The sequence below is a fragment of the Cyprinus carpio genome, chromosome B2, assembly GCF_018340385.1.
Source record: "Cyprinus carpio isolate SPL01 chromosome B2, ASM1834038v1, whole genome shotgun sequence".
In the NCBI taxonomy this organism is placed as follows: Eukaryota; Metazoa; Chordata; class Actinopteri; order Cypriniformes; family Cyprinidae; genus Cyprinus; species Cyprinus carpio.
Genome location: NC_056598.1, coordinates 23,666,044 through 23,693,516, shown reverse-complemented (window position 1 = coordinate 23,693,516; position 27,473 = coordinate 23,666,044). Strand labels below are relative to the sequence as shown.

Sequence of the window (27,473 nt, the reverse complement as noted above, 5' to 3'; positions counted from 1 at the left end):
GCACAAAAGGGATGATGTGGAACTGACGTGGCCATTTCACCTTTTATGTGTGTGGTCCTTACTTGACTTCTAAAGGTGAGACGTATAATTTAGCTCTGGGAAATATAAGTCAGTGCCATGGAAACATGATGACACATCCTCGAAAAGCTTTCAAATTCGAATGTTATTCCTCTCGAATACAGCACTTCCTGAGGAATTTAGTGGCGACAGTCGACATTAATTTTCTGGATCGTTCTCTGAAATTTTACAGTCGTACAGAATATTGTGCTGTCATTTCCTCTCATTGTTGGCTTTGAAGGACTTCTGCAAATCACCTCCTAATCAGGGTTATTGATTTTTATGAGCAGCCCCCATTCGCAGCAGGATGCTGGTTTTACAGCCCCCCTCGGATATAAAAGGTAGACGCTCTAGCAGAAAGGTTAACAGCCACTGCGGCAAGAGGAGGGTGGCTTTGCACAAGAATTTTCTCTTTTCTGTCAACAGGCTAATGTATAATGGAGCCACCTTGACCCCATAAAGCACACAGGGCTCCCTGTCCCCTCAGAAGCACACTTCGACCTGTCACACTTGATCTACAGTTTAATTTGATGCCGGAGCATGCAATTTCTGCCACACCATCACAGTTTGTGTGGCTCTACCACAAGAAAGGCCAATGGAAATGTGTATAAATATCCGGCTGAAACATCAAGCATGCCCTTGTCAGTTTGAGCTTGGGTGGTAATAGCCAAACAGGTCCAGGGTGTCCAATCATGTCCAATATTGATAAACAGAGCATGGATTTTGACATCTGACCCAGCAGTGGCATTGAACTTTTTAGCAGTATCAGAGCATCTCTTCAGGCTGTTTAATTCTCATGCTGATCGAAACAGGAAAAATAGGCAAATAATAAAAAGAGAATAGCCTAAGGCTTGGCAGCCATGTCTCATGATGCGGTGCAATTAGTCTTTTGTTTGATGTAGAATTCTGGTAATAAAAAATCTTCCCAATTGAAGTTACCGATTTTCGTTAACAGCCTGAAAGCATCATCTGTAACGCAAGATAAAGATGAATCCCAAGAGGGCAATGTATCATATTAAAGTCTAGATGGGTATTTCCTCTGACAAGATGATTGAGAATCAAATATTCACAATGAGAGTCTTGTGTTACTTCATAAAACCAGACGTGCCAATTTAAAAAAGTTTGCAACTAAGTGTATTGAATTAAAAATCCATTATATATTAAGCATCATTGTTTGAATTATAGCTTCTCTTTATTGTCCTGGTTTTTGAATGTGTCATGCAGTGGTGGGAAATTAAAGGGGGCAATTATAGGTGAAACCAACTCATTCAAACCCTATGTTTAGGCTAAGTATTCCCATTAGACACTGAGTTAGGCCTACTTGTCATTTAGGTGTGTTTAAGTTAATGAGTTACATGGCAGATACTGATTTTGTAATTTAATGGAATGAACTGTCTATTAATGAGATTTGGGGTTCTTTTCAGTTATAAAAGATACAACGTAAGTGTAACTCAGTTGTGCCACATGATGTGTTTTTGTAAAAACAGTACATGGGTGCAATTTATAGTTGGCTAAAAGTATAGGCTAACTGACAAAAAAGGTTGATTTAAAAATACATTTACAGTATATATATGTGTTTAAATATTTATACACAAATTAAGCATGTCACTGCTTGAATATTCAATACCATATGGCTTACCTTTAGAAATGTATTACACTGAGGTAGCTGTTAAAAAAATATTCAAAATAGAAGCAGCATAAAAACAGGCTTCATACACAGCAGTGCTATGAAAATATAAAACAGAAAGATCTTGCAGTCAGACTGCACTATCACTACAAATCCAGTTTCCATTCTTTCCCTTTAAAATCTGAGTTAAAAGCGCATGCGTGCTCTTCTTGAGCCAGAATGGCGCCTATGACAATTTAGCTGTCTAACATATAGCCAGTAAAAACATTGCATTATGTTGTTGTCTTTAATCAGATTTCTGACATTTTATAATCAATGCAATACTCTTTTATATAAATACTGTTGTTCATGTGGCGCTTATAATATTATATGTGATTTTGCATATACTTCAAACTATAATTTTGGAAAGGCACAAAGAGCAGAACTTACACACGAACCGTGGGATGGACCACTTATACCGTCCAAACATGGCAACCCACGAAGCAGGTTTAGAAGCCGGTGCTGGTATGGTTGCTTACTTTATTCTCAGCATAATTCTGTCGCGTTGCATTTATTTCAATGATAGTGTTTATGAACACGTCACTTAATGCGTTTAGTCACTGGGTCGAAGCAAATGTATGCGATTAGTCATCCTTGCATAGTTATAAGGACTGCCAATGCGCTACACAGAGAAGTGAGCTCATATAAACGCTGGATTCTTCTTTTTAGATAATTTTTTGGTTATTGTGTTCTAAGAGTACTTGAATTCAGTCGCATCGTATTCTCATAACCTGTAAAAATCGAATTGCAATCCTTCTCATTATGATTATATAAGACAAATAACGTTACTAATTGTTTTTGCTGCATTTAAATTCGGTCTGATTGCCAGTTAGATGCCATTAAAAATGAATTCATCCTCCTAAAATATGCTTTGAAAGATTTCGTTATAATGCAGGAAGTTAAATAGGAACCCGGAACTCCTGCTCGATGAGAACGCTGATTGGTGAAGCTAATCTTAATGTCCACGATCAGTGCTCTGATTGGCTGAGAGTCAAGTCGCGCTGTCCTCTTCAAGCTGTCAAATGAATTGAAATACAAAAAATGCATGAGGAAAACATATGAGGGCTGACTGGTTACATGTGTGATTTATATTTACGCGTTTTATGGTTAAAGTTTGCAAGTATGGCAGTTTGTTCTAATTTGATGTAGATAAGAAGAGGACCGTTTCAACGTTTGTTTCACTTTCTTTTTGAAATGTTTAACCGATATATAGCTACGGTTTAACCACTCCAGCTTTTTTAGAATTAGTGGTGTACCATTACCAGTGAGTCCCGTCCTCAAGCAGAGACTAAACTGTTTTATTTTCTCAGGCTTTTGTGGGAAAATGTGGATGTTGTGTGCTGCACTGCTGGCTCTGGGCTCTGTCTGCTCTGTCAATGGGGACTCAAAAGCTGTCACAACAACACTAACCACTAAATGGCCCTCTACACCACTCCTGCTAGAGGCCAGGTTAGCTTGAACACACAACGATGACAGCATGTTTAATATATAGTTGTATTCTACACTTTACTAATAATAAAAGATGCCTTTATAATGTTCTACAGTGAGTTCCTTGCTGAAGAGAGTCAGGACAAGTTCTGGGACTTTGTGGAAGCCAATCAAAATATTGAAAGTGACCATGATGGTAATATTTGATCTGAATTCCATCTTTTACTTTCACTTTTTAGACATGCTGAGGCTTGTCAACATGTTTGCCTATTTTTATGAAGCTGTTAGTATTTAAGAAAGTGCTGTTGTATTGAATATCATATTTTGAAATAATGTATACTTTTGTGCTGCGGTATGTTATGCAAAAAATAATGTAAAGTTACTTGCGGTTAATGAAGATAGTTCCAATAGCACCAGTATTTGTGTCGATGCTCAATCAGATTACCAGACTGTTGTCCATATTCCAGACACGGATCTGGCATACTACGATCTGATCCTGAAGAGAGCCAGTGTGCTGCTGAGCCCAGTCCAGCTAAACCTGCTGAAGTTGGCTTTGTCTCTGAGGGCCTACTCATCCACCGTTTATTCCTTCCAGCAGGTGAATAGGACCTCTCCACAGCTGTTTAATGTAAATGTAAAGTGAATCTGGAGAAATCATGTTTGACTCTGTTTGTTGGACTGTTTGTTTGCGTAGATCGCCTCTAATGAGCCTCCTCCACCTGGCTGTAAAGCATTCTTCAATGTACATGGACAGATGTCTTGTGATACAGAAAGTCTTAAAGTCATGCTGGATAGTGCTGTAGAACGGTGAGTAAAAGCAAGACCTGTTGTAGCCTCCCTCCAACATTAAGAAATATATTAAAAATATTTACATTTCCCAATGTTCCCCAAAAATGTAAAAATGTCACTTTTGCCACCCATGAGTAAGCCTACTGGAGTGACTCACAAAATCCATTTTTAAATAAGTACTCTCTTGGGTATGCATGGAAATATTGCTTATCAGGACACAAGCAGCATTTCAAATTTCTGTAACTAAATGTTTTTTGAAACTATGATGCCTCTACAGTCCACAGCAACATAAATAATTTAGCAATTCAGAATTTTGCATGTCTAAAAGTAAGACTGACATCTAAATCTACGTAAAGACACTTTCATGTTGTATTATATGTACTGAGCATGCAGTTTTCATTTCCTTTTTAATTAGAGACTTTTTTTTTGCTTAAACACTTGAGTGCATTAAAACACTTAAATCCTACACTTTTTTTCCAAATACATTTAAACTAAAGTATTGACAGTGTCAACAAACACAACCAAAACTTTGTAATTATTTATTTATTTTCTGTAATATTTATATATTGTTTTGTTTGTATTTAATGACTTTTGCATTATGTATTTATTTATTCATTTTCAGGCCCAAGCCATACCTGTTCAAAGGCGATCACAGATTCCCCTCAGCCAGTCCTGATGCACCGGTTGTGATTCTTTATGCCGAGCTGGGCACCAAAGAATTCTCCAGATTCCATCAGCTGATGCTGGCCAAAGCCAACAAAGGCTTGATCACTTACGTTTTACGCCACTTTCTGTCTGTGAGAATTAAACCTTTTAGTATTTTAATCATCATTTTCATTGTATTGAATCTCTTTACCTTTTCATCTTAAGATGAATAAGTCCATATACTCTGTCACCCATGCAGAACCCCAGCAAGGGTAAAGTGCACCTGTCTGGATATGGAGTGGAACTGGCCATCAAAAACCAAGAGTACAAAGCCAAAGATGACACACAAGTTCAAAGTATGATGGCAGCCGAAAGTCTTTGTGTTGTGGCTTTGAAAGAAAGTTAGTATAATTTAAGTACAGGTATCATCTAATTAGCTAACTCATTTATCTTTTCTCCACTTTTCACAGCTGGAGCTGATTTGAATGCCACTGTAATAGGTGAAAACGATCCTGTGGATGAAGTCCAGGGCTTTCTGTTTGGCAAGCTCAAGTAATTTAAAACTCCATAAACATTAAAGATTGCTCTCCGTTGACTAAAATGCATCCCTTTGTTTGAAATGACACAACAGTATATCTTGATAGCATGTGTTGTATTTGTCAGAACCATTTATCCTGAACTTAAGGAACAGCTGAAGGAGCTCCGGAAGCATTTGATTGAGAGCACCAATGAGATGGCCCCACTTAAAGTCTGGCAGATGCAAGGTGAGTGTTGTTGAATCGGTGAAACTTCTGGCATCTATAAAATTGAAATTAAATTCGTGTTGGCTGCAGGTGTTTATATCGAAGGCCACAAGAAATGTGTGCTACAGTGTTTTTACCATGGTTAAGGTAGCATAGCCTCTTGTAATATTTGGCACACTTACATTAATGGCACAACTTCAAGGCCTTTCAAGCTCAATTAGTATATTACCTGTGACTAAAGGAGCAGTCGGGTAGCTCAATACTCATTCTGACAGTATGCAAATGGAACTTTTTCACATTGTTAATTAGCTGTGGCTCTGCTGGCCTTGCGTGGTTGTCAAACACAACTCCCTCTAGCCCAGAGCTCATTACTGCTCTATCAAGGTAAACTCATCAGAGACTAGTCACATTTAGCAAAACCTTTGAGCCAACACGCACACAGTTGAACGCACTATTCCCAATGGTACTGGAAAAGTGCTTTGGCACATCAAATTCATTATATGTGGAATCTGAGAAATTGGCATGCCATATACAGGTCATGGCTATTTCAAATTAGATCTTGAATATTTCAGGAGCAGAAATACAGGTTTGAATAACCTGTGCTCTTTATGCTTCTCCTAGATCTCAGCTTTCAGACTGCCGCCCGTATCCTGGCAGCTCCCTCAGTGGACACTCTCAATGTCATGAGGGATTTGAGCCAGAACTTCCCCACCAAAGCCAGGTAAATATCCACCTCTCCTTTACAAACACTGAGTCCTAACCAGACATGATAAAGCAACAAAAATCCTTTATTTAAAAAATTTAATATATTTGGTTTGAAATCCTACTCCACTACTGTATAACATTGAACATGTTATGAATTAGCTGAGATTTTGCCAATTTGCACAGGATTTCACTTTCAGTGAAGGCTCTAAAATGATGTTGGAAACACTGTGTCTTAACCTTGTGTGACATAACTTGTTTATATGTGGTGTATGGTTTATTTCACTTTCAAAAGCCACTTTTCTGTGTTTATTCATTAATTCCTCACTGGCTCTATAGTAGTAAGTGCTTTTCAGTTCAGAAGCCCTGGCAGCAGACCGCTCAAGTCATCAGAAAGTTTAGTCCGAGCTGGATGTTTTGAGGCTTTACTGCCTTCCAAGCTTTAATTAACGCTTTAAGGGTAAAAAACGAGCTGTCAGCAGTTATGATGAAAATAATATGCTTTATTTGGCGCAGACGGTGCAGCCACAGCTGTTTTTTTTGGCAAATGTATTTTAAATGTGCCGCCCACACTAAAATGAAATTTTGTTAAAGTGATCCTTGACATCATGGAGTATAATACGCAGTCATGTATCGCCCAGAGCAATTAACTGCAGCTCTGAGTCATCGACTCTTTAAAAAAAATTTTTTGCAATGACGTCAGTGAAGGCAATCTCATCTCTATCTAGTTAAACGGCGTTGATTTAAACAGTCAGCGCAGACATTTTATGCAGATTACAGTAGGCTGTGCTTTCAAAATTTGATTATAATGAATCATCATGATGAACTAATAAATCATTCTCAGTATAACCATGCACATTTCTCTCTCCCCTCTCAGGTCCATAACAAAAACGGTTGTTAATTCAGAGATCCGGAAGGAGATTGAGGAAAATCAAAAGGTGAGGGCTACCATTGTCCTTTTTTCATGTTCTCAAAGCTGTGGCGTCAGCAGGTATTCTCATTCACTACGTTTTTTTGCTGCACCGCTGAGATAATGGACTCAAAGAAGAGCCCCAGACGAGTCTTTGTTTTATGCCTCATAACTCACCAAGAAAAGTCAAGACAAAGTCTCACAATGATTCTTTCTTCCCATATATTAAAACCTATGTTTAAAATGAAAGAACATCAGTTGTAAAGTGTTTTGGTTGTTAGTGGAATGGAGAATCATTCCTCTCCACCTCTCTGCTTGCTTTTTTTCACGTTCCTCTGTATTGGAACATTTGTTTGTTTTGTCGCTGAAAAGGTAATGAATGAAGTGATTGTGGCGAATGCAGTTTAAACGTGGCTTCGTTCATTGTTTCGGTCATGTCCTTTCTGTGATTAAAGCTGTTTCTTGCCTCTTGTAATGAGGACGTGTAACGGACCTGCTCCTCATTCCTCACTGTAATTGCATGCTGGGTAACTTGACGAATGGAGCCTCTTTAAGGTTCTCTAACGAGCTCCCTCGCTCTAATGCATGTGCCTTTAGCGAATAACAAACATGAGTGCCATGGATAAAAGCATGACTATATAGAGTGTAAATGGCCTAAGGCTCAAAAGAGTGTGTTTGAATTATAGATCATATTGAGCATCTCTTTCAACTTCTGTTCTGCTCTATGAAGTGACAGAAACATATGTTTCATCCAGAGATTAGCAACCCACGGGGCTTGGGAGGTTACATTAAGGCTAATTGTGAATATGTCACACCTAATATCTCATGTTCTTATGTCTCCTCTAGTATTTTAAAGGAACATTAGGTCTCCAGCCAGGGGACTCAGCTCTGTTTATCAATGGACTCCATATTGACCTGGATGTGCAGGATATTTTCAGGTAAGCAGCTGGATTATTTATTTTTCTAACTTATTTTTTTCTATATGTATGATATATTAAATATAAATATTACATTTATACTTAGCAGAAGTCTGAAAATAATCATTTAATAATAAAAATGTAACTAAAATAATAATACAGTATTTAATAATCACCTATATGATACACTATTGTTCAAATGTTTGCAGCGTTTTTGACTTGTTGAGGAATGAGGCAAGGGTCATGGAGGGTCTGCGTAGTCTGCTTATAGACACACCCTACATCCACGACATCCTCAAACTTAATGTTCAGCCCTCAGATTCTGACTATGCAGTGGATATCCGCAACCCTGGTGTTAACGTGAGCTATGTGTTTTTTTTTTTTTTTTGATTTCTGGGACAGAGAATAGAGGATAAACCCTTTTTTTCTATTTCTCCAGTGGATTAATAACCTGGAGACAGATGGCCGATATGCATCCTGGCCCTCTAATGTGCAGGAGCTGCTGCGGCCCACCTTTCCAGGAGTCATTCGACAGATCCGGAAAAACTTTCATAATCTGGTGAGTATCGCAAGTGCTGTGTAAATATAACCGTTTCCTTCAGACATTAGAAGTTCACAATGTAAAGCCCACATATAGATCTGAATTCTGCGGATCATTTCAAAATTGTCTGTGTTATTCTGACAGGTGATGATTCTGGATCCAACCCATGAGAACACAGCAGAGCTGATCAGCGTGGCTGAGATGTTTTACAGCAACAACATCCCACTCAGGTCAATCTGAATATAGACTGAACATTATTACAAAAACATGATTAATGTTTCACAATGCGTAAGAGCCATGGTGCTCCTGCAGGAAAGAAGGTTCAAATCTGTTCAGTTTCTTGTGCCATTCTCACCCCTTCATTTAACTTTTTCAGCATCTCTCAATCTATAATAAAGGCATTAACACACAGACTTGAATGGTTGGTCAACTCTGTAACCTGTGTAGTTATTGTGTCTTTCTCTGATGATTTCTGTGTTTCCGTCTGTCTGCAGGATTGGAGTGGTGTTTGTGGTGAATGATTCTGATGAGGTTGATGGGATGCAGGATGCTGGTGTGGCTTTACTTCGAGCTTTCAACTACATCGCTGACGATGTTGACAGCCAGATGGCCTTCGATGCCATCATATCTGTAAGTCAGCAACATCACCAGTGCTTCATACAACACCAATTTAGTGGTGGATTTTGTTTAGGAGCATACTGGATATCGATTTGCCTTAAAACTTTTCAAGAAAATAATTTTTGATATGTCTTTCAGATGTTTAACCGAGTTCCCAGTGGAGGCAAACTGAAGGTGGAACATGTGGTGGGTGTGTTGGAGAAGAGATATCCCTATGTAGAGATCAGCAGCATCCTGGGGCCTGACTCTGCCTACGACAACAACAGAAAAGTGAGGGATTTGTCTTCCTAATGTGTGTGCTTTGAATATTTCAGCAGTACTCCATCTCAGATGTCATATTCTTGCCAAAATAGACACAATATTGTGGATGAGGTAATTTTTTAAAAGTAGTTTTTTTTTTTATCAACTGTAGAGATTAAGGATGTAACTGTCAGCCAGAGGTGGTTCCTGTGCTAAAAGCTCTTTGTGTCTCCCAGTACCCATAACCCTTATTGAGGTCATATCTTCTATGTCTCCACAGGAGGGAAAGGCATATTATGAGCAGACTGGGGTTGGCCCATTGCCTGTGGTGTTGTATAATGGAATGCCTTTACAACGTGAGCAGTTAGACCCAGATGAACTAGAGACAGTCGTCATGCACAAGATCCTAGAGACCACCAGTTATTTTCAGCGCACAGTCTACCTGGTGAGAATTGCATGTCTGTCACCCATAGTCTCTATGGTGTCCTTTTGGGTTAAAAAGTAACACATTATATCATTGCACTCTTCCTAAAAAAAAACCATCAAATAGATCTGTCTGTCTTCCAGACCAGCTTTAGTGGAAGAACTCATTTCACAGAGTAGTTAAGGTGTCATGCACTCTGTAGTCTTGCATGATTAATTGATACATTTATTGTAAATATATATTATGTAATAAGTTGTTATTGCCAGTTAGGATTCTGCAATAGATACAATACATAAAAAGGAAAGTAATACTCATTACATAAATCCACATCCATATTGCAGTGATACTGCAGGTGTGTACAGTATATATAAAAAAATTAAAACACACACTATATACAGCGCCGTGAAAAGTTTTTTGCCCCCTTCCGTGTTTTTTTTTTTTTTTTTTTTTTGTATATTTGTCACACTTAAAAGATTCAGATCAAACAAATTTTAATATTACACAAAGATAACATGAGTAAATACAAAATGCAGTTTTGAAATGATGATTTCATAGATTAAGGGGAAAAAAGCTGTCCAAACCTGCCTGGCACTATGTGAAAAAGTAATTGCCCCCTAAATCTTATAACTGGTTGTGCCACCCTTTGCAGCAACAACTGCAATCAAGCGTTTGCAATAACTGGCAATGAGTCTTTCACATCGCTGTGGTGGAATTTTGGCCCACTCTTCTTTGCGGAATTGTTTTAATTCAGCCACATTGGAGGGTTTTCAAGCATGAAAGGACTGTTTAAGGTCATGCCACAGCATCTCAATCAGATTTAAGTCTGGACTTTGATTTGGCTGCTCCAAACCTTCATATTATTTTTCTTGAGCCATTCAGAGGTGGACTTGCTGGTGTGTTTGGTATCACTGTGCTGCTGCATAACCCAAGTGCACTTGAGCTTGAGGTCACAAACTGACGGCCGGACATTCTCCTTCAGGATTTTCTGATAAAGTGCAGAATTCATAGTTCCATTAATTATGGCAAGTCATCCAGGTCCTGAAGCTGCAAAGTAGTCCCTGACATCACACTACCATCACCATATTTGACTGCTGGTATGATGTTCTTTTTATGAAATTTTGTATAGGTTTTACACCAGATGTAATGGGACACACACCTTTCAAAAAGTTTAACTTTTGTCTCATCAGTCAACAGAATATTTGCCCAAAAATCTTGAGGATAATCAAGATATTTATTGGCAAATGTGAGACGAGCCTTTCTGTTCTTTTTGGTCAGCAATGGGTTTTGCCTTGGAACTCTCCCATGAATGCCGTTTTTTGACCTGTCTCTTTCTTGTTGGATCATGAACACTGACCTTAATTTGAGGCAGGTGAGGCCTGCAGTTCTTTAGATGTTGTTTTGGGTTCTTTTATGACCTCCTGGATGAGTTGTTGTTGCGCTCTTGGAGTAATTTTGGTAGGCCGGCCACTCCTGGGAAGGTTCACCACTGTTCCAAGTTTTCTTAATTTGTAGATAATGGCTCTGACCATGGTTCGCTGAAGTCCCAAAGACTTAGGAATGGCTTTATAACCCTTTCCACACTGATACATGTCAACTATTTTGTTTCTCCTCTATTCTTGAATTTCTTTATATCACGACATGATGTGTTGCTCTTTAATTAAGCATGCTTCACTTTGTCAGACAGGTTCTATTTAAGTGATTTCTTGATTCAACAGCTCTGGCAGCTTTTTTCCCTTAATAAATGAAATCGTCATTTAAAAACTGGAATTTTTTTTTGCTTGCATTAACTTTGTGTAATATTACAATTAGTTTGATGATCTGAGTCTTTTAAGTGTGACAAATATGCAAAAAATAAAACAAAAAATAGGAAGGGTGCAAAAATATTTTCTCTGCACTGTATAAATAAATGTGAGATGAGCCTTTCTGTTCTTTTTGGTCAGCAATGGCTTTTGCCTTGGAACTCTCCCATGGATGTCATTTTTGCCCAGTCTCTTTCTTGTTAAATCATGAGCACTGACCTTAATTGAGGCAAGTGAGACCTGCTGTTCTTTACATGTTGTTCTCAGTTCTTTTATGACCTCCTCCTGGAGTAATTTTGGTAGGCCGGCCACTCCTGGGAAGGTTCACCACTCTGTGTGTGTGTATGTGTGTGTGTGTGTGTATGTATGTATGTATGAATGTATGAATGATATTTATTTTTTCATTTATTTGAATGACAGTTTAGGGTTATTTATTTTCAGTGTCATCTTTTGAAATAACTCTTATGATCTTTTCAGGGTGAACTGAACAGTGACCATGATGTAGTGGATTTTATCATGAATCAGCCCAATGTGGTCCCACGAATCAATTCCAGAATCCTGAGCACCAACAGGAATTATCTGGACCTTTCTGCCACCAGTGAGTTCTTGTCTGATTGGGTTCATAACAAAATTGTGCTTTTTCAGTGTTTTGCTGCTCCCCATTTTTTTTCTATTGAATCTTAAATAGCTTTTCTTCCGGTAAACGAGCTAGTTTGAGATATACAACACGTACGCTCTCACATGCTCTCGGGATTGAATATCTGCCTCATTGTGAATTCTGTGCTAAATGTCTTGTTTGTTCTTGATAGCCCATTTATATACAAAGACGTACAAATGAGACTGCGGCAATGATATTCATAAACTGCTTTGTTTTTGCAAGGAATTTGAAACTGAATTTTAATAGCTTTTGAATAGCATATTTGCAGTCTTTCAGGAAGCTGAGAAAAAGACCCATTTCAATCTGAACTCAAATAGCACTCCATGTTTAGAAATAGCTGCATTTGAAATGGCTTTGGTTGGATTCAATTATGAATGGGAATGAACCTCTAACAGAGAACAAAGCACAACCTTATTATCATTTTCTTCCCAAGTGTTTGCCATCACCTGACCTCCAATTGTCTTTTCTTTTCCAGACAATCATTTTATCGACGAATATGCACGTTTCCTCTTTCTGGACACCAAAGACAAGAACGCAGCAGTGGCCAACAGCATGAATTACATGACAAAGAAAGGTGAGGTGATTGCTGCTATTGATCTCCACAAGAAACACAATTCCTCCAACCTGCTGATATATGAACAAAGTGAGGGTTTCTCTGTGGGACCTTTCTGAAGTGTATAATTTCTGGTTGTTCTGTCCATCTTACGTTAGGTGCACACTGCCATTTTGGCAAACTAAATCAAATTTTAGAAGTTGTCAAAGATATTTGTCTTACTGCCAGATTTACTAAACAGGGCAAATTAGCATGAGACCGAAATCCCTTAAAAGCAGTGATGGGAGTGGAAAATTCTGTCAGTGATCTTCTGACAATACTGCGTTTGTTGGATGTTAAATAATGGTGAAAATACTAAAAATGAAATATCGCAAATCTTAGTAAATCTGGCCCTTGGTTTGATAAGTATGACATTCTCAGCGAGGAAAAAGTAGTTGATACTAGCTTGTGTATATTATATGCAACAAATATCTCAGTATTTAGTGTTTCATTTGCATTATAATTTAAAAATGTCCTTCAGTTTGCTTTAGAGAATCAGCAGTCAAATGCAAATGAAGATGACTAACATGGATTGGTGATTTAAATGGCCCAGTAATAACCAAAGACTTGGCTGACATGTATATCACACAGTCTGACATGAAAGATATTTAATGTTGTACAATCAGTTTTGTCCATTAGCCAAAATTTCATTATATAATCTGACAGGAAACACAAAAAAATCGCAGTGTACACCTGGCTTTAGACACCAAAAATTGTCTGTGTTCCACTAAATATATCTGTCTGCTTTTATTTGTGTTACTTGAATGCTGATTTCAGGGATGTCAACCAGGGATGCTTCTGGTAATTGCCTTGAGCTCTTATACTCACTTAACTGACTGCCCACTTCCCATAGATCTCATCTAAACATACAGTACCGAGTGCAAATATTGTTAGAAAACGCCTACATTGACATCATTAACATAACACTCTCTGTTGCTTGAAGGAATATTCTGGGTTATTTAAAACTTAATGTCTGTGTACAAAATCTGCAGCATGCTGTCGATTAGCACAGGAAATAGGCTAACTTTGACTCTGTCTCTTAGTTTGTGTACACAAATGGGAATGCATTTACAGGAATACACTTATAATGGAAGCCTAGCAGGTCAGTGTGCAACTACTTTGAATAAATATCTATAAATATTTAAAATGTCTATTTTTCTGTCACACTGTTTTAAAAGTACAGGTTCTCTTAGGCTCAGTGTGTGTGATGCAAGGATACCAGGATGAAAGTATGAAGGGATGTGACGTAATATATAGAAGTGAAATTACATCAGAATTTTGTTCATCTAGAAAAGCAGTCCAACCTCAAAAGGACAATTCAGACAAATATAACGTTGGCTCTTCAACTGAAATACAAGCCTCATATTCTTAAATTCTCTGGCCTGCTAGACTTTCATTATAAACCAAGTGCATTTCTCTGAATGAGTGTTTGTTGTTCAAAATATACTGAGGGACAACACTTAATTATTTTCTGTGGTAATTGACAGTATGCCACTGATGATATTGATAGCTAAAGTTGTAAATGTCCCAGAATATTCCTTTTTAAGTGTGTCTGCAGTTTTTAAGATTAGTGTATTATGATTGTTGTTGTTTTCCTTTAACCAAGTGAAGAAGTTGTCTGAAGCTTGCTATTGATTTAAGCACAGCTGTGCATTTGTCATCTGTCAGAACTGTCAGTGTGTGATGGATGAAAGAGATTCTCTTTCTATCCTGTGGTCCCCTGTAATATCTTTCTTTTACAGATGTTTACAGGTTTATATCTAGGTTGAAATTGCCTGTCTGTCTTTGTGTGCACTTCAGATACATCTCTCCTTTTTTGACTGTTAAAATCTAAGAATGCTTTCAGTTCCTCACATCATTTTCACTCACCTTTTTAGATTGCATGAGGAAACCGCATGTCTCGGCTGTGTAATTTTCTTCAGCCCGTGTGTCTGTCCTTGTCTGACTTGCAGATGATGGCATCATCCGTCCAGTGACTTTCTGGGTAGTGGGAGACTTTGACCAGCCCTCGGGACGACAGCTGCTGTACGATGCTATACGTCACATGGTAGGACAATGTCACTGAGCCAGTTCCGTCAAAGTTAGCTGTAAAAGATAAAACCTCATACGCAGTGCACAAAATTAACTTTTTGCAACAGCGTTCTGTCTGATGAATAGAAGACATTTACTGTCAATTTTGTTATATTTTTACTACCCTTGTTTGTGAATCTAATCTAAATGTATTCACACAAAGTAGCAAATCGCACTACAGTATTAGTATATCAATATTTATAAAAATGTATGTAATTATTATAAAGCTTTATATACATATTTGAATATAATTAATAATAAAATATGTATGTACATAAAAACATAAACCAGTACACATATAGCTTTGTTCCTTACTGCTTGTTATGTTATGTTATGTTATGTTATGTTATGTTATGTTATGTTATTGCTTTTTTTATTTTATTTTAAGAATTAGTTTTACTTATTGTAGTACTTGAACCCATTTCAGATTTATAACAACATTGATCATTTTCTTAAACAACATTCTAATATTTTCTTAACATGTTTATCTAATATTTTTATTTTATTTTGCTTTCATTTCAATTAAATCTAAAACTTTTTTTTTTATTTTATTTAATAACAACACTGGATATTTCAAACACTAAACATAGTATGCGATTTATAAATATTTCTATATCAGCTCTAAAATATTTATATTTATGTTTACATAACAGCTTTAATCTTTAAATGTGTGTGATAAGAGTGGGGAAAAAAAACAAGTCTAAACTAATCATAATTTGATGTCTTTTTTTTTCTTTTTTTCTTTAATTTAGAAAACCAGTAATAATGTACGATTAGGAGTGATCAATAATCCCAGCGAGAACCCGTCTAATGAGAAGAGCCTAATTGCTCGAGCCATATGGGGAGCCATGCAGACCCAAACCGCCAACAATGCCAAAAACTTCATCACCAAAATGGCTAAAGAAGAGACGGCACAGGCTCTTTACGGAGGGAGTGACATTGCAGAGTTTGCTGTCGGGGTAAAATAAGCTCTCCTGTAATTCATTTACAGTTGTGATGGATTATTTGCTCTGGGTTATTTCACTATTGCTGCTGCGAATGTCACTTTTAAACTGCAGAATTTAATATAGAACCAATCTAACCAGATCCTTCTGCATTTTTCTGCACTACAGGGCATGGATGTTCCTCTGTTTAAGAGTGCATATGAGTCCTCTAATGTGAACTTCCTGTTGGCTCACTCTGCCTACTGTCGGGATGTCCTCAAACTGCAAAAGGGCCAGAGAGCTGTGATCAGTAATGGAAGAGTAAGTTAGACATTTTTTTTATAGCAAGAATTTTGATGCTGTGAAAGCTCTTCTTATTCTGCTTTTTGTGTTTTTCTCTGCAGATCATTGGTCCATTGGAAGAAGGGGAGATCTTCAACCAGGATGATTTCCTGCTTCTGGAAAGCATTATCCTAAAGACATCAGGGGAGCGTATTAAGGCCAAAATTCAACAGCTGGGCATGGTGGAGGACAGGTATGCTAGACCAATCCTGTGTAACAGGTTATAGACACTTTCATTGGTTGATGCAAATGTTCAAGTATATATAACATAAGCTGTTTGCTTGTATAACCAATAGCAGAGCTCTAAACCACTTTGAGTACAGAACGCCCTTCTGTCAGAGCTGTAGAAGGATTACAGTGCATTAAACATAACCATCACATGTACTCTCTGCAGTAATTTCTTCCTCTTAATGAAGTGTGTCGGTCTGCCTTGAAGATTGGGATGTAATAAACGTGCCATTTTATGTGTATTTACTGGAAGAGCAGACTGAGACAGTGACACCATGTTCATTATCCTCTCAGTAAACTTTTAGAGGGCTGATTATTGAAGTGTTGGGTGTAATAGAGGAGGCAGTCATTGTTTTTATCAGCACTTGAATCTGACACTAGGCCTCTATGAGAGAGTTTGTGCAAATTTTTGCCTTTTACAAGGCTTTGGTTAGCACGTGTATTTGGTTCGCTATGGTGCTCATGTGGGTGACAGGTTTTAATCTGGTTTCTTGTCCTCTTTCTGTTATATATGTATTAAGCATACAATATATACAATATATGTTATTACATTGAAAAAAAAAAACCCACGAGAAGCACAGACACAAATACTTGAATTCTTTGTTTCACCCCATTGTGAATATTTTCTTTGATTTAAGTTCTGTCTATGTTAGCCAGAAAAGATAAAACCTTGTACACAAAGTACTTTTTTTTTTTTTTTTTGCCACCGTTTCCAGTGTCTGATCTCCAGTGGCATCAATTTTGTGAATCTAATCTAAATAATTTACACAATGTGGCACTGAATCTCAATACAATATTTAGTTATATATTAACATTTAGGTAAATTTTATGTATTAAGCTAAAATGTATTTAAATGTAATTTTTCAAAGATATATAGAGTCAAATGCTAGTACATAAAAACAACACAATTATTTTAATTTAATTTAATTCTTTTCTTGTTTCGTTTCGTTTCGTTTCGTTTTGTTTTGTTTTTTGTTTTGATTGATCATGTTTTGCAGGACATTTTGAACTCTAAATCTAATATGCTATTTATATTTTAAGGTTTCATTGATGTTGAACTAACCATAATTTTATCACAATATTATTGCTCATAATATTAATTCAGTCACAGAACATAGTCACACCCCTTAGTGGGGTGAAATATTTGTGTTCAAATGTCTGTTCTCATAAAATGATTGTTAATCATCTATCTAGTTATAAACATGTCTACACACATGTCTCGCACAGCATAATTCTTTTCAAGCTGAAAGGTGTTCTGACATCTTTGAATGCAACAACACGTGAAAGTGAGCTTGTTTGCATTCATTTACTTGCATAAAGTAGATTTTGTGTCTTAGCCTCAATTTGTTTGTTTTGTATATATTGTGATTTAGAGCTAGTGATCTGGTGATGAAGGTGGACGCCCTGCTGTCCTCCCAACCCAAAGGTGAGGCAAGGATCGAGCACACTTTTGCAGAAGACCGATACAGGTAAGTCACTTCTTTTCTTAACAGGACGTCTCTAAATCCTCAGAATTCAGTTGTCAGCTTCCTCTTCATTTCTCTTCACAGCGCTGTAAAGATCAGACCAAAGGAAGAAGAAGTGTACTTCGATGTTGTAGCTGTTGTGGATCCAGTGACCAGAGATGCTCAGAAACTGGCACCCCTCCTTTTGGTAAGAACTTCTGCATACCTTCACTTAACATAACTTATAAAAGTAGGACATGTGGACCCAGATGGTTTATATACAGAATCTACCAGCAGGGGCTGGACTAGATCATGCTAACCAGCCGAACCTTGACCCCTTGATTATATTAGAGCCATTATTATTTATTAAGAATGTTGACCAATGGACGTTGATCCAGAATCATGTCCTGCTTGTCCTACATGTTGTGTATATACCTGATTTAGTCATCGCAGGGCATCTGGTCCCTCTCTGTGACATTTCACAGGTACAGTCAGTCAGCAGTCAGTCTGCATTTGTTGGCTCGGTTTCTGAGACCAGCTGTCGTTGAGAGCAGGTTCGTTTGGTTGTTTCTACCTTGACTCATGTCACTTCCTGTTTTTCTGTGTGCCCACTCAGGTGTTGAAGCAGCTGGTCAACGTCAACCTGCGAGTGTTCATGAACTGCCAGTCCAAGCTCTCTGACCTCCCACTGAAAAGGTTAGAAGAGAGACACTGTCTTTGTTAGAACACATGCTCTAGCGTAGAGTCACCTTCACATTTCACTGTTTACTTGAATATTTTTACAGGCTGCAATAACATGGGGCATGACAAGACGTAATTTACTCTGGAGTGCTACATTATTGTTTTAGGCTAGCTTATGCTTTAAAATATCTTTTCTTGTTTCTGTTAAAACGAAACCATTTTTTCTCCTCAGTTTTTATCGATATGTTTTGGAGCCGGAGGTTTCGTTTATGGCAGATAGCAGCTTTGCTCCTGGTCCGATGGCTAAATTCTTGGATATGCCACAGTCGCTGTTGTTTACTCTCAACCTCAACACCCCCGAGAGCTGGATGGTTGAGTCTGTCCACACACGCTATGATCTTGATAACATCTACCTTGAAGAGGTAGGAATCCTCATCACTCTTATTGATTAATGATGAAATCTAGGTCAAATAAGGTGAAGAGTTGGATATTTTATTTAATTTCATTCAAACTGTTTAGAGAACCTATAAACTTGTCATTTATACATATGGACTTTTCATGTACTTTATATTTATTGATACGTCCAACTTTTGTGGCAGTTTATTGATGTAACAAAAACTTTTTTTTATTTATTTATTTATTTTTTTTAAATAATGTATTCTTTATTCACCAAGGTTTAATGTGTATAATAATACACATAATATAAAAAAACAGTAATTAATATTTATAATTTCACACAATTTTTTTTCAAGTAGATGCTGTTCTTTTGTACTTTCTATTCATCAAAGAATCTTGAAAAATAATAATAATAATAATAATAATAAGAAGAAGAAGAAATGTTTCCTAAGTACTAAATCAGCATTAAAATGATTTCTGAAGGATCATGTGACACTGAAGACTAGAGGAATGGCTGCTGAAAATTCAGCTTTGCCATCACAGGAATAAATTACATTTCAAAATTAATTAAAATAGAAAACAGTTGTTTTAAATTGCAATATTATTTTAACATATTACTTTTTAAATATATTTTTACTGCATGCATATCAAGCTATTGATACTTTGCATTAGTAGTTTTCTTCAAAGCACAGTTATTGTAAAACAGACAAGAAACCCAATATTTTTTTAACATGAATTTTATTTGTGTTATATTACACATTTTATTAAGCGATGTGCAGGTATTCATTATTGTAATCATTAGTATTCAAGTCATATCCTCTTATTTGCAGGTTGACAGTGTCGTGGCCGCTGAGTACGAGTTGGAATATTTATTACTTGAGGGTCATTGTTTTGACGTAACCACAGGTCAGCCGCCCCGTGGGCTGCAGTTCACTCTGGGCACTGCCTCCGACCCTGTCATAGTCGACACCATCGTCATGGCCAACCTGGTGAGTGGACGTCACAGATTAATTTTGGAAATAATTGCTGATTGCCTTAGAGGTCATTGTCGCTTATTGTGATCCATCTTTAACAGGGCTATTTCCAACTAAAAGCAAACCCAGGAGCTTGGATTCTCAGACTGCGGAAAGGCAGGTCGGATGAAATCTACAAAATCTACAGGTACCTTATTATAACATGTCAGACGTTGATCTCTCTTAATGTCCTTCTGTCTCTTCACTTGATTGGTCTCTTCACTATTTTAATTCCCCTGTCGCAGTCACGATGGCACAGACTCTCCAGCCGAAGCTGATGATTTAATCGTCGTCCTCAACAACTTCAAGAGCAAGATCATTAAAGTGAAAGTAAGTAATGGGTGTCTGAATCAGGTGTCGGGGTGAGGTCACATGCGAGGTCTTTGTCTCTGTAGTTTGAGGTTATTAGCAGAGATAAATGTGCTCAGGTGGCTGTAGACAAGAGCGTGTGAGATATTCCTTCCATTTTTGCTAGACTAGAGAGATGGAGAGCGAGAGAGTGTCTTTACTTTTCCAGTATATATACTTAATATCTGACAAGCTGTCACATGTCAGCCGTTGCGTGGGTGTGTGTCCAATGCGAGGTCTGCTGCTTCCTGTGGGGCTGTGGGTGGATTAAGAATGTGGACTGGGATGAGTGTGTGTTTATATATATCTGAATTTTTGACACGTTGGGGCTTTAAGTATACAGCATGGGCCAGAGGGAATGTGTTTGTTTATGCAGCAGTGCTCATCTCAGGGTTTGGATTATTGTTTCCTCATCAAAAGATGGCAGTCGTGTTCACTTCACGTCGAAATTAATTTCACCTGCCAGTCGCTGGTACATTGAGAAATATATTTAATGTCCCTAATATTTCTTACTGGTTGTGAAACTGCATTTTGCATTTTGCATTCCCTATAACAAAGGATATTTTAGGATATATTAAACATCCTACTAAGAAGTTATTATTTCATACATAGATTCTGTAGCCCTATATCATGTTTGCAGGTGCAGAAAAAGCCTGATATGATGAAAGAGGAACTTCTTAGTGATGATAGCCATGAGAACGACTCTGGATTCTGGACATCTATAACCAGGTACAAAGCATTGCCTGTTGAGTTCTACTGTAGCTCTCACTTACAGTATTTGTCTGTTAATGGTTCTTTCTTTATCTCTTTCAGAGGTTTTACTGGAGGTTCAAAGCCAGAAGAACCCAAACAGGAGAAAGATGGTGTCATTAACATTTTTTCTGTGGCCTCTGGTCACCTGTATGAGAGGTTCCTCAGGTAAACAGCTGCTTTCAGTTGGATTTAACAGTGACAGCATTGCTAATGAATATTACTGTAAACGTGAAGAAAATATTTGGTTTCTTGAATACACTGATATTGTATATATAATGGCATCAGAAAAAGACAACATCAATTTTGACCGATTACATAAACATATAACAGCTTAACAGATCATTCATGAAAATATATTAAAGTAGTTGTGAATGCCATAGCTTGATTATTTTAATATTCATAAACTGCTGGCCTGTTCAGCATAACCAATATATTTCTGTTCATCAAATGTACAAGTGGTCAGGACTGTCGTTGTTTTCATAGACAAAATATATTAGAATAGAGCTCTGTTCGTGTTTTCAAATGAATCATGACATTTGTGCTATGACAAATATATGACTTTAATATTATTCTTGTGCAGCAGAGATGGCTACAGTTTTGACATGTAATACTGAAAAGTCCTCTTGTGTATATCCCTATGTGAAATTGAAAAATGACACACATACATCTTCTAATTTCACATATTAAGAAAATGCAATAACTTTTACATGACCGCCTGGCTTGGGTCACATCTTGACTTTTTGTGACATTTTCCTCCTCGTATATAGTTCTGTTTAGGCCTGTTTTTAAATGCTGATCTCTGTGACTTGCTATGTCTTATTAGCGGCAATGTTATTGGTTGTGTAATGCAGCTCAGTTTAGAAGGTCACTCGCATAACTCTTCTGCGGCCTGTCACTGCAGGCACTCTGTGTTGAGCTTTGGCCTCTCTCTGTCTCTGCAGGATAATGATGATGTCTGTGCTCAAACACACCAAGACACCCGTCAAGTTCTGGTTCCTCAAAAACTACCTGTCTCCTACTTTTAAGGTACTGGATTCGAGATTTGACATGATGGCACTGTTACCAGACCCTTATGTTGTATATATTTTATGTAATGTATATTATATTTTGTTTTCAACAATTTGGATTTGCCATCAAATAATTAAATCTATTAAATAGATTTTTTTTTAAAAATATGTATATTTCACAATATTGCTGTTTATACTGCATTTGACAAATAAATGCAGCCGTATTACAAAATATATATTATTTTCTATTTAAAATAGGATTTAAAATGCATTTATGCATTTTAGCTAATATATTTTATATTTATGTTATTTATGTCAGTAGCCATTACTCCAGTGTCACATGATCCTTCAGAAATCATAATAATATGCCAATTTGGTGCTCAAAAAAAGATTTCTTAACTTTATTAGTATTGCAAACAATTGTTCTGTTTAATATTATTGTGTAAACCATGATGCTTTTTTCATGATTCTTTGATAAATAAAATGTCTAAAAGAATAGGATTTATTTGAAATGGAAATATTTTGTAATGTTATACTGTTAGTTTACTGCATCCTTACTTAATAAATTCATATTAACAATTACAGTAGTGTTAAATATTTTTGTCTATCTTTTTGTAGGAGTTTATTCCGTATATGGCAGAGAAGTATGGTTTCCAGTATGAGTTGGTACAGTATAAATGGCCACGCTGGCTTCACCAGCAGACGGAAAAGCAAAGGATCATCTGGGGATATAAGATCCTGTTCCTCGATGTGCTCTTCCCCCTGGCTGTGGACAAGATCCTGTTTGTAGATGCGGATCAGGTACAAAAACAGAGCAGTGCAGTTGTGTGGCATGAAATCCTGTCTCTAGTGAGCACTAAGCACAAGCATGCTCTTATGAGATTTATTTTCCAAAGTCTATGTACAGACAGATCACCCATTTGTAGTCACTGGAACTGCACAGAAGTAGTTGTAATGCGAGGTGTTTGTTATGCAAACTGGAGAGGGCAGCATGCACATTAAACATCTGATGATACACTGCTGCCACCTCTGGGTAAAGAAAAATACAGCTGAAGATTAAATATAAACAACAATAAATAAAAAATTTTTAAGATTTAGTTTCTTCATGGCAATGCAGGTTTTCATCTGACCATATCATGTCCTGATTCCATTTCCAGCTATTGCTTTCTTTTGTCTGTGAATACAAAGACACACCGTCTAGGATTGACAGATGTTGTTGCTGTGCTTTTTCCTACAGATAGTTCGCACAGACCTGAAGGAGCTGCGGGACTTCGATCTGGAGGGAGCGCCGTACGGTTACACGCCTTTCTGTGAGAGCCGAAGAGAGATGGATGGATACCGTTTCTGGACGTCTGGCTACTGGGCCAGTCACTTGGCCGGACGTAAATACCACATCAGGTAAGAATGGTTTGCTAATATTGTTGTCTGGCATTTTTGTCTACCTCATTTTTAATGATAAAAGATGATTCATACCAAACAACCCAATTTTTTCCATTTAAAATGCCGCAGTAGAGTCATAAGATCCAGTACATCAAATGATTTGTCTACTGTAAAACTGCTTTGCAGTTGAAATTGAATTTGTTTCGTAACTGAAAAATGTTATTTTCCTGTTTATTGCTGTGAAGCTGCTTTGAAACAATCTGTATAAAGCTCTATATAGATCAACGTGACTTGATTTGATTTTGTGTGCTCCCCAGTGCTCTATATGTGGTCGATTTGAAGAAGTTCAGGAAGATCGCAGCTGGAGACAGACTGAGAGGCCAGTACCAGGGTCTGAGTCAGGACCCCAACAGCCTGTCCAACCTGGACCAGGTGGGATGTTCTTTCCTTCACAGAAAGCCTTTTCACTGGGCTCCTCATTTGGGCTCCTCATTGATGATGTGTTTTCCTCTCTCAGGATCTGCCCAACAACATGATCCATCAGGTGCCAATAAAGTCACTTCCTCAGGAGTGGCTTTGGTGTGAGACCTGGTGTGATGATGCATCTAAAAAGAAAGCCAAGACTATAGATCTGGTAAGTCAGTTGCTCTCTGCACACAACGGTTGTGAATTTGTCAAAACAATTGGTTTGATTTTCATGTTTGTTTTTTGTCAGTAATTAACACTTTGTATTTGTCTGTCTTAGTGCAATAATCCACAGACAAAAGAGCCCAAGCTGCAGGCTGCTGTGCGTATAGTAGCTGAGTGGAGCGACTATGACCAGGAGATAAAGAGAATCTACAACAATTTCCTGGAAGAGAAAGAGAGAGGCACCACAGACAGCTATCAGCAAACAGACAGAAAACACCCAGGTGAAACCAATCTGTCCTTTTCCTGTTTGTGTTAGTGAATGTCACTGTGATGTTTTAACCTGTTGAATGGCACTTTCCACAATTATGGTTCAAAATAGGACTAGATATGTTGTTCATACATATATATATATATATATATATATATATATATATATATATATATATATATATATATATATATATATATATATATATATATATATATATATATATATATATATATTTTACTGACTTCAGACTTTTAAATAATAGTGTATGATTTTAAATCGGAGGATACAGTTGAGAAGGTCGAGATCTCTGAGCTGGGACAAACCTGTATAGTTAATTAATTAACAGTTTATCTAATGTCTAGTTTTTTTCTTATCTAATATCTCTAGTTACAAAAAACAAAAAAAAGTCTCCTTAGAACACCAAAGTTTAGCCTAATCGTGCAAAATGCTGAGTAGCTTTTTATAATTATTTGCTTATTTTGAGTCTCTTTCTGCTCTTTCTCTCTGTTAGGTGGTGACACACACTCAGAGCTTTGAGCTGAGGCTCTGCGACTGAAGAACAGGGGACTCTGTTCAAAGAGTCATCTTTTCTTCACCCTTTTTAAACCAAGCCTATCCTCCAGGAATGGGTTGACATTCGTGCTGAACTTGACTTGAACAGAATTAATACAGAATTCCCTCTTTTGTACAGTATCTGAATGCTTGTGGACGTGTTGGGGTTCTGGGTAAACGACACGAGCAGAGGACATCTCCTCTATCCAGGCACTTCTGATATTTAACCCCCTACAACACTCTGGGCCTTACATATGCCATAAACAATGCCATTTCCACTAGAGCAAAAAAAAAAAAATTAAAAAAGCTAGCGCAGTCTCGACTGGTTGAGGTAGTACCATAGGGAATAACATAATTGAACGAGCAACTGCATGTGCGCAGTTTTAATATTAAAGCAGATTTGATAAATGTCCCTCTGTAACTCGCTCTCATGCAAATGATTATTAAATCATGAAAGACGACATGCAGACTGTTCTTTTAAAAGCCACCCATGGCGTTGAAATGCCATGGCAACAAAGTGATGTCATAATAGTTCGACTTTAAAACACAGATCATTTCCTGTGACACATCACAGTTCAGTTAGAGGCTCCATTTAAAAATTCAGATTCATCTTTATGTAAACCAGCCAGCGCTAGTCTGTTTTTGTGATTCTGAAAGTGGTGTTTCCATACAGCAGATTAGTTTTACGAAAATGTTAAAATCACATCCCTCTTCAAAGAGACGCATCAAAAGACCTTTTTAACTCTGGAACAATCTATTCGGTCGATTTAGTCACAGCTAAATAATTTTTTTTCATTCCGCAGAAGGACATTTTAATTTACTGAAAAATCTCAGTGGGCATTGAAAAGCTCCAGTAGTGTTGTCACAGCCTAATGTTGGTTCTTGGTTACTCCACATTAAAATGATTCATAATGAAAGTCAGTTAATGAAACTCAGTCAATGGTCCTTTTAGGCCTACAAGATTAGAAAGATGTCTTCAGAAGATTACGAGGGTGGAAAAACACCAACTTCCTTCAGAGAAGCTGCTAGCAGGTATTTACAGGTTGTTTAAATGTACTTTTTGTTTGTTTTCTTTTAGTATCACTGGATTTCAATAAGTCATTAATGTGGTTGCTTTGTCCAGGTTTTTTTCATGTCCATTTCTGTGGTAATGCTTTTATAGGTTTGAGAATGACCACTAATTTCAAACATTTAATCATAAACCATGGGCTGGGGCTTTTTTTTTTTTTGCATTTAAGCAATATAGATATGTGCACACTTTTCATTTCTGGTTATTACCTGGAAATATTACATGGAAATCGCCAATAGATCCTAGAGTCTGTATAATGTCAGGTTTTAAAGTGAAAAGAAAAGTGAAGCTTGTACAGTGCCTTCTGCATCATTTTGTCTGAGAGGTAAAATACAGTGTCTTGTGGTTTATCTACTGTTCTTTTACTGAGTACACTTAATATGGGGAATATTACTGATTTAATCAATACTATGATGCTTTGGAATTACTGTAAGATTAATTGTGGGATGACAATATTTTGTAATAAAAGATGTACCAAATAGAAAATGTTTATTTTTTTACAATCTGCAGCTAATAATTATATTATTATTACTATTTCTTAAAAATAGTTTTCTTTCCACTACTTTTAGAAAGAGAAAAAGTCCACTCATTGCAATGCATTATTCTACCAAATGATGGCAGCACAATCCAGTAGTGAAACTATGACAATAATATATATAGAGAGAATGATGATTATTACCTTTATTTTAGATGCTCTGTCTCTGGCACTAAAACGTCCCATAGTTTATCATAAAACTGGAATAAAACTTTTAAGCACAAGTAAAACCAAACATTTCTTCAGCCTTTGCATGGACAGATGCAAATAAAAGGAATATATGAGAAATGGTTCGTTTTTCCAGCACTTACTGTGCCTTCTCAAGACATTATTGCAGATTTAGTGTCATATATTGTCATATGTCATTGTAAGCTAATTTTATTAAGCGCATATAAAGTTTGCCTATATTTGAAACTTTAGATCTTGTTGCAGCTCTCTCATATTTATGATGCAATTTCTTGTTATTTAGACATTATATCTCGTATCTGCATTAAGACGACATGACCGTAATCTGTCCTTCATCGCTAATGTATTTTCATCGTTAGTTCTTTCCAAGTTCTTTTCAGTTTTGTCATTATAATATTAAGCTCCCAAATGATCTTGAATAAGGCATTTAGCACACAAATTAGAGCTCATTTTGCCTTAGTGAAGTCAATTAAATACCTCAAACTCTCGTTATTACACAACAAGAGTGTCCTTGACTCTTATCAATGGTTTAATGAATTGTGAAGGGTGCAGACGGTTAGATTTTAAGATTTGACACAAACAACAAAGTTCCATGGTACTACTATTATTTGGACTCAGTACCATGGCAATACCATAGTTTTTGGACATGCATCTTGAAATTGTTTTAAAATACATGTACATGAATATCATCATGTACAGTACTGGTGTACATTCAAATGTTATCATCAGTACTATGGTATTACATACCAGTCAAAGTTTTGGGTCAGTAAGTTGTTTTATTTATTAATTTATTTATTGAGATAAATTAAACACTTCTATTCAGCAAGAATGCATCTATTCAGCAAGGAATCCCGAGAAAAAAATTATAATAATAAAATAAACACTTTCACAAAAATATTAAACCTCACAAATAGA

At 36.9% G+C, this 27,473-nt stretch overlaps 1 protein-coding gene across 6 annotated transcripts; it reads left to right on the top strand.

Annotated features, from left to right (window-relative positions):
* Nucleotides 1-2,036: 2,036 nt before the first annotated feature.
* LOC109097936 (UDP-glucose:glycoprotein glucosyltransferase 1-like) lies at nt 2,037-26,323 on the top strand. 6 transcript variants are annotated; one of them, XM_042718736.1, is made up of 41 exons: nt 2,037-2,188; nt 3,034-3,172; nt 3,268-3,347; nt 3,619-3,749; nt 3,846-3,958; nt 4,563-4,737; nt 4,845-4,941; nt 5,056-5,137; nt 5,249-5,349; nt 5,950-6,049; nt 6,908-6,968; nt 7,787-7,878; nt 8,067-8,217; nt 8,297-8,416; nt 8,543-8,628; nt 8,893-9,028; nt 9,155-9,286; nt 9,537-9,701; nt 11,957-12,077; nt 12,613-12,711; nt 13,507-13,530; nt 14,682-14,776; nt 15,552-15,758; nt 15,912-16,043; nt 16,127-16,257; nt 17,666-17,761; nt 17,843-17,945; nt 18,354-18,433; nt 18,651-18,840; nt 19,645-19,803; nt 19,890-19,975; nt 20,073-20,157; nt 20,816-20,904; nt 20,989-21,093; nt 21,870-21,954; nt 22,554-22,736; nt 23,173-23,333; nt 23,633-23,747; nt 23,833-23,949; nt 24,061-24,226; nt 24,728-26,323. In XM_042718736.1, the coding sequence occupies exons 1-41, from the start codon at nt 2,128-2,130 to the stop codon at nt 24,751-24,753; spliced, it is 4,677 nt and encodes a 1,558-aa protein (XP_042574670.1). In that variant the 5' UTR covers nt 2,037-2,127; the 3' UTR covers nt 24,754-26,323. The 6 variants fall into 6 exon arrangements, with proteins under 6 accessions (XP_042574670.1, XP_042574671.1, XP_042574666.1 ...); XM_042718737.1 differs by lacking the exon at nt 13,507-13,530; XM_042718732.1 differs by having other exon boundaries at nt 20,816-21,093.
* Nucleotides 26,324-27,473: the final 1,150 nt, after the last annotated feature.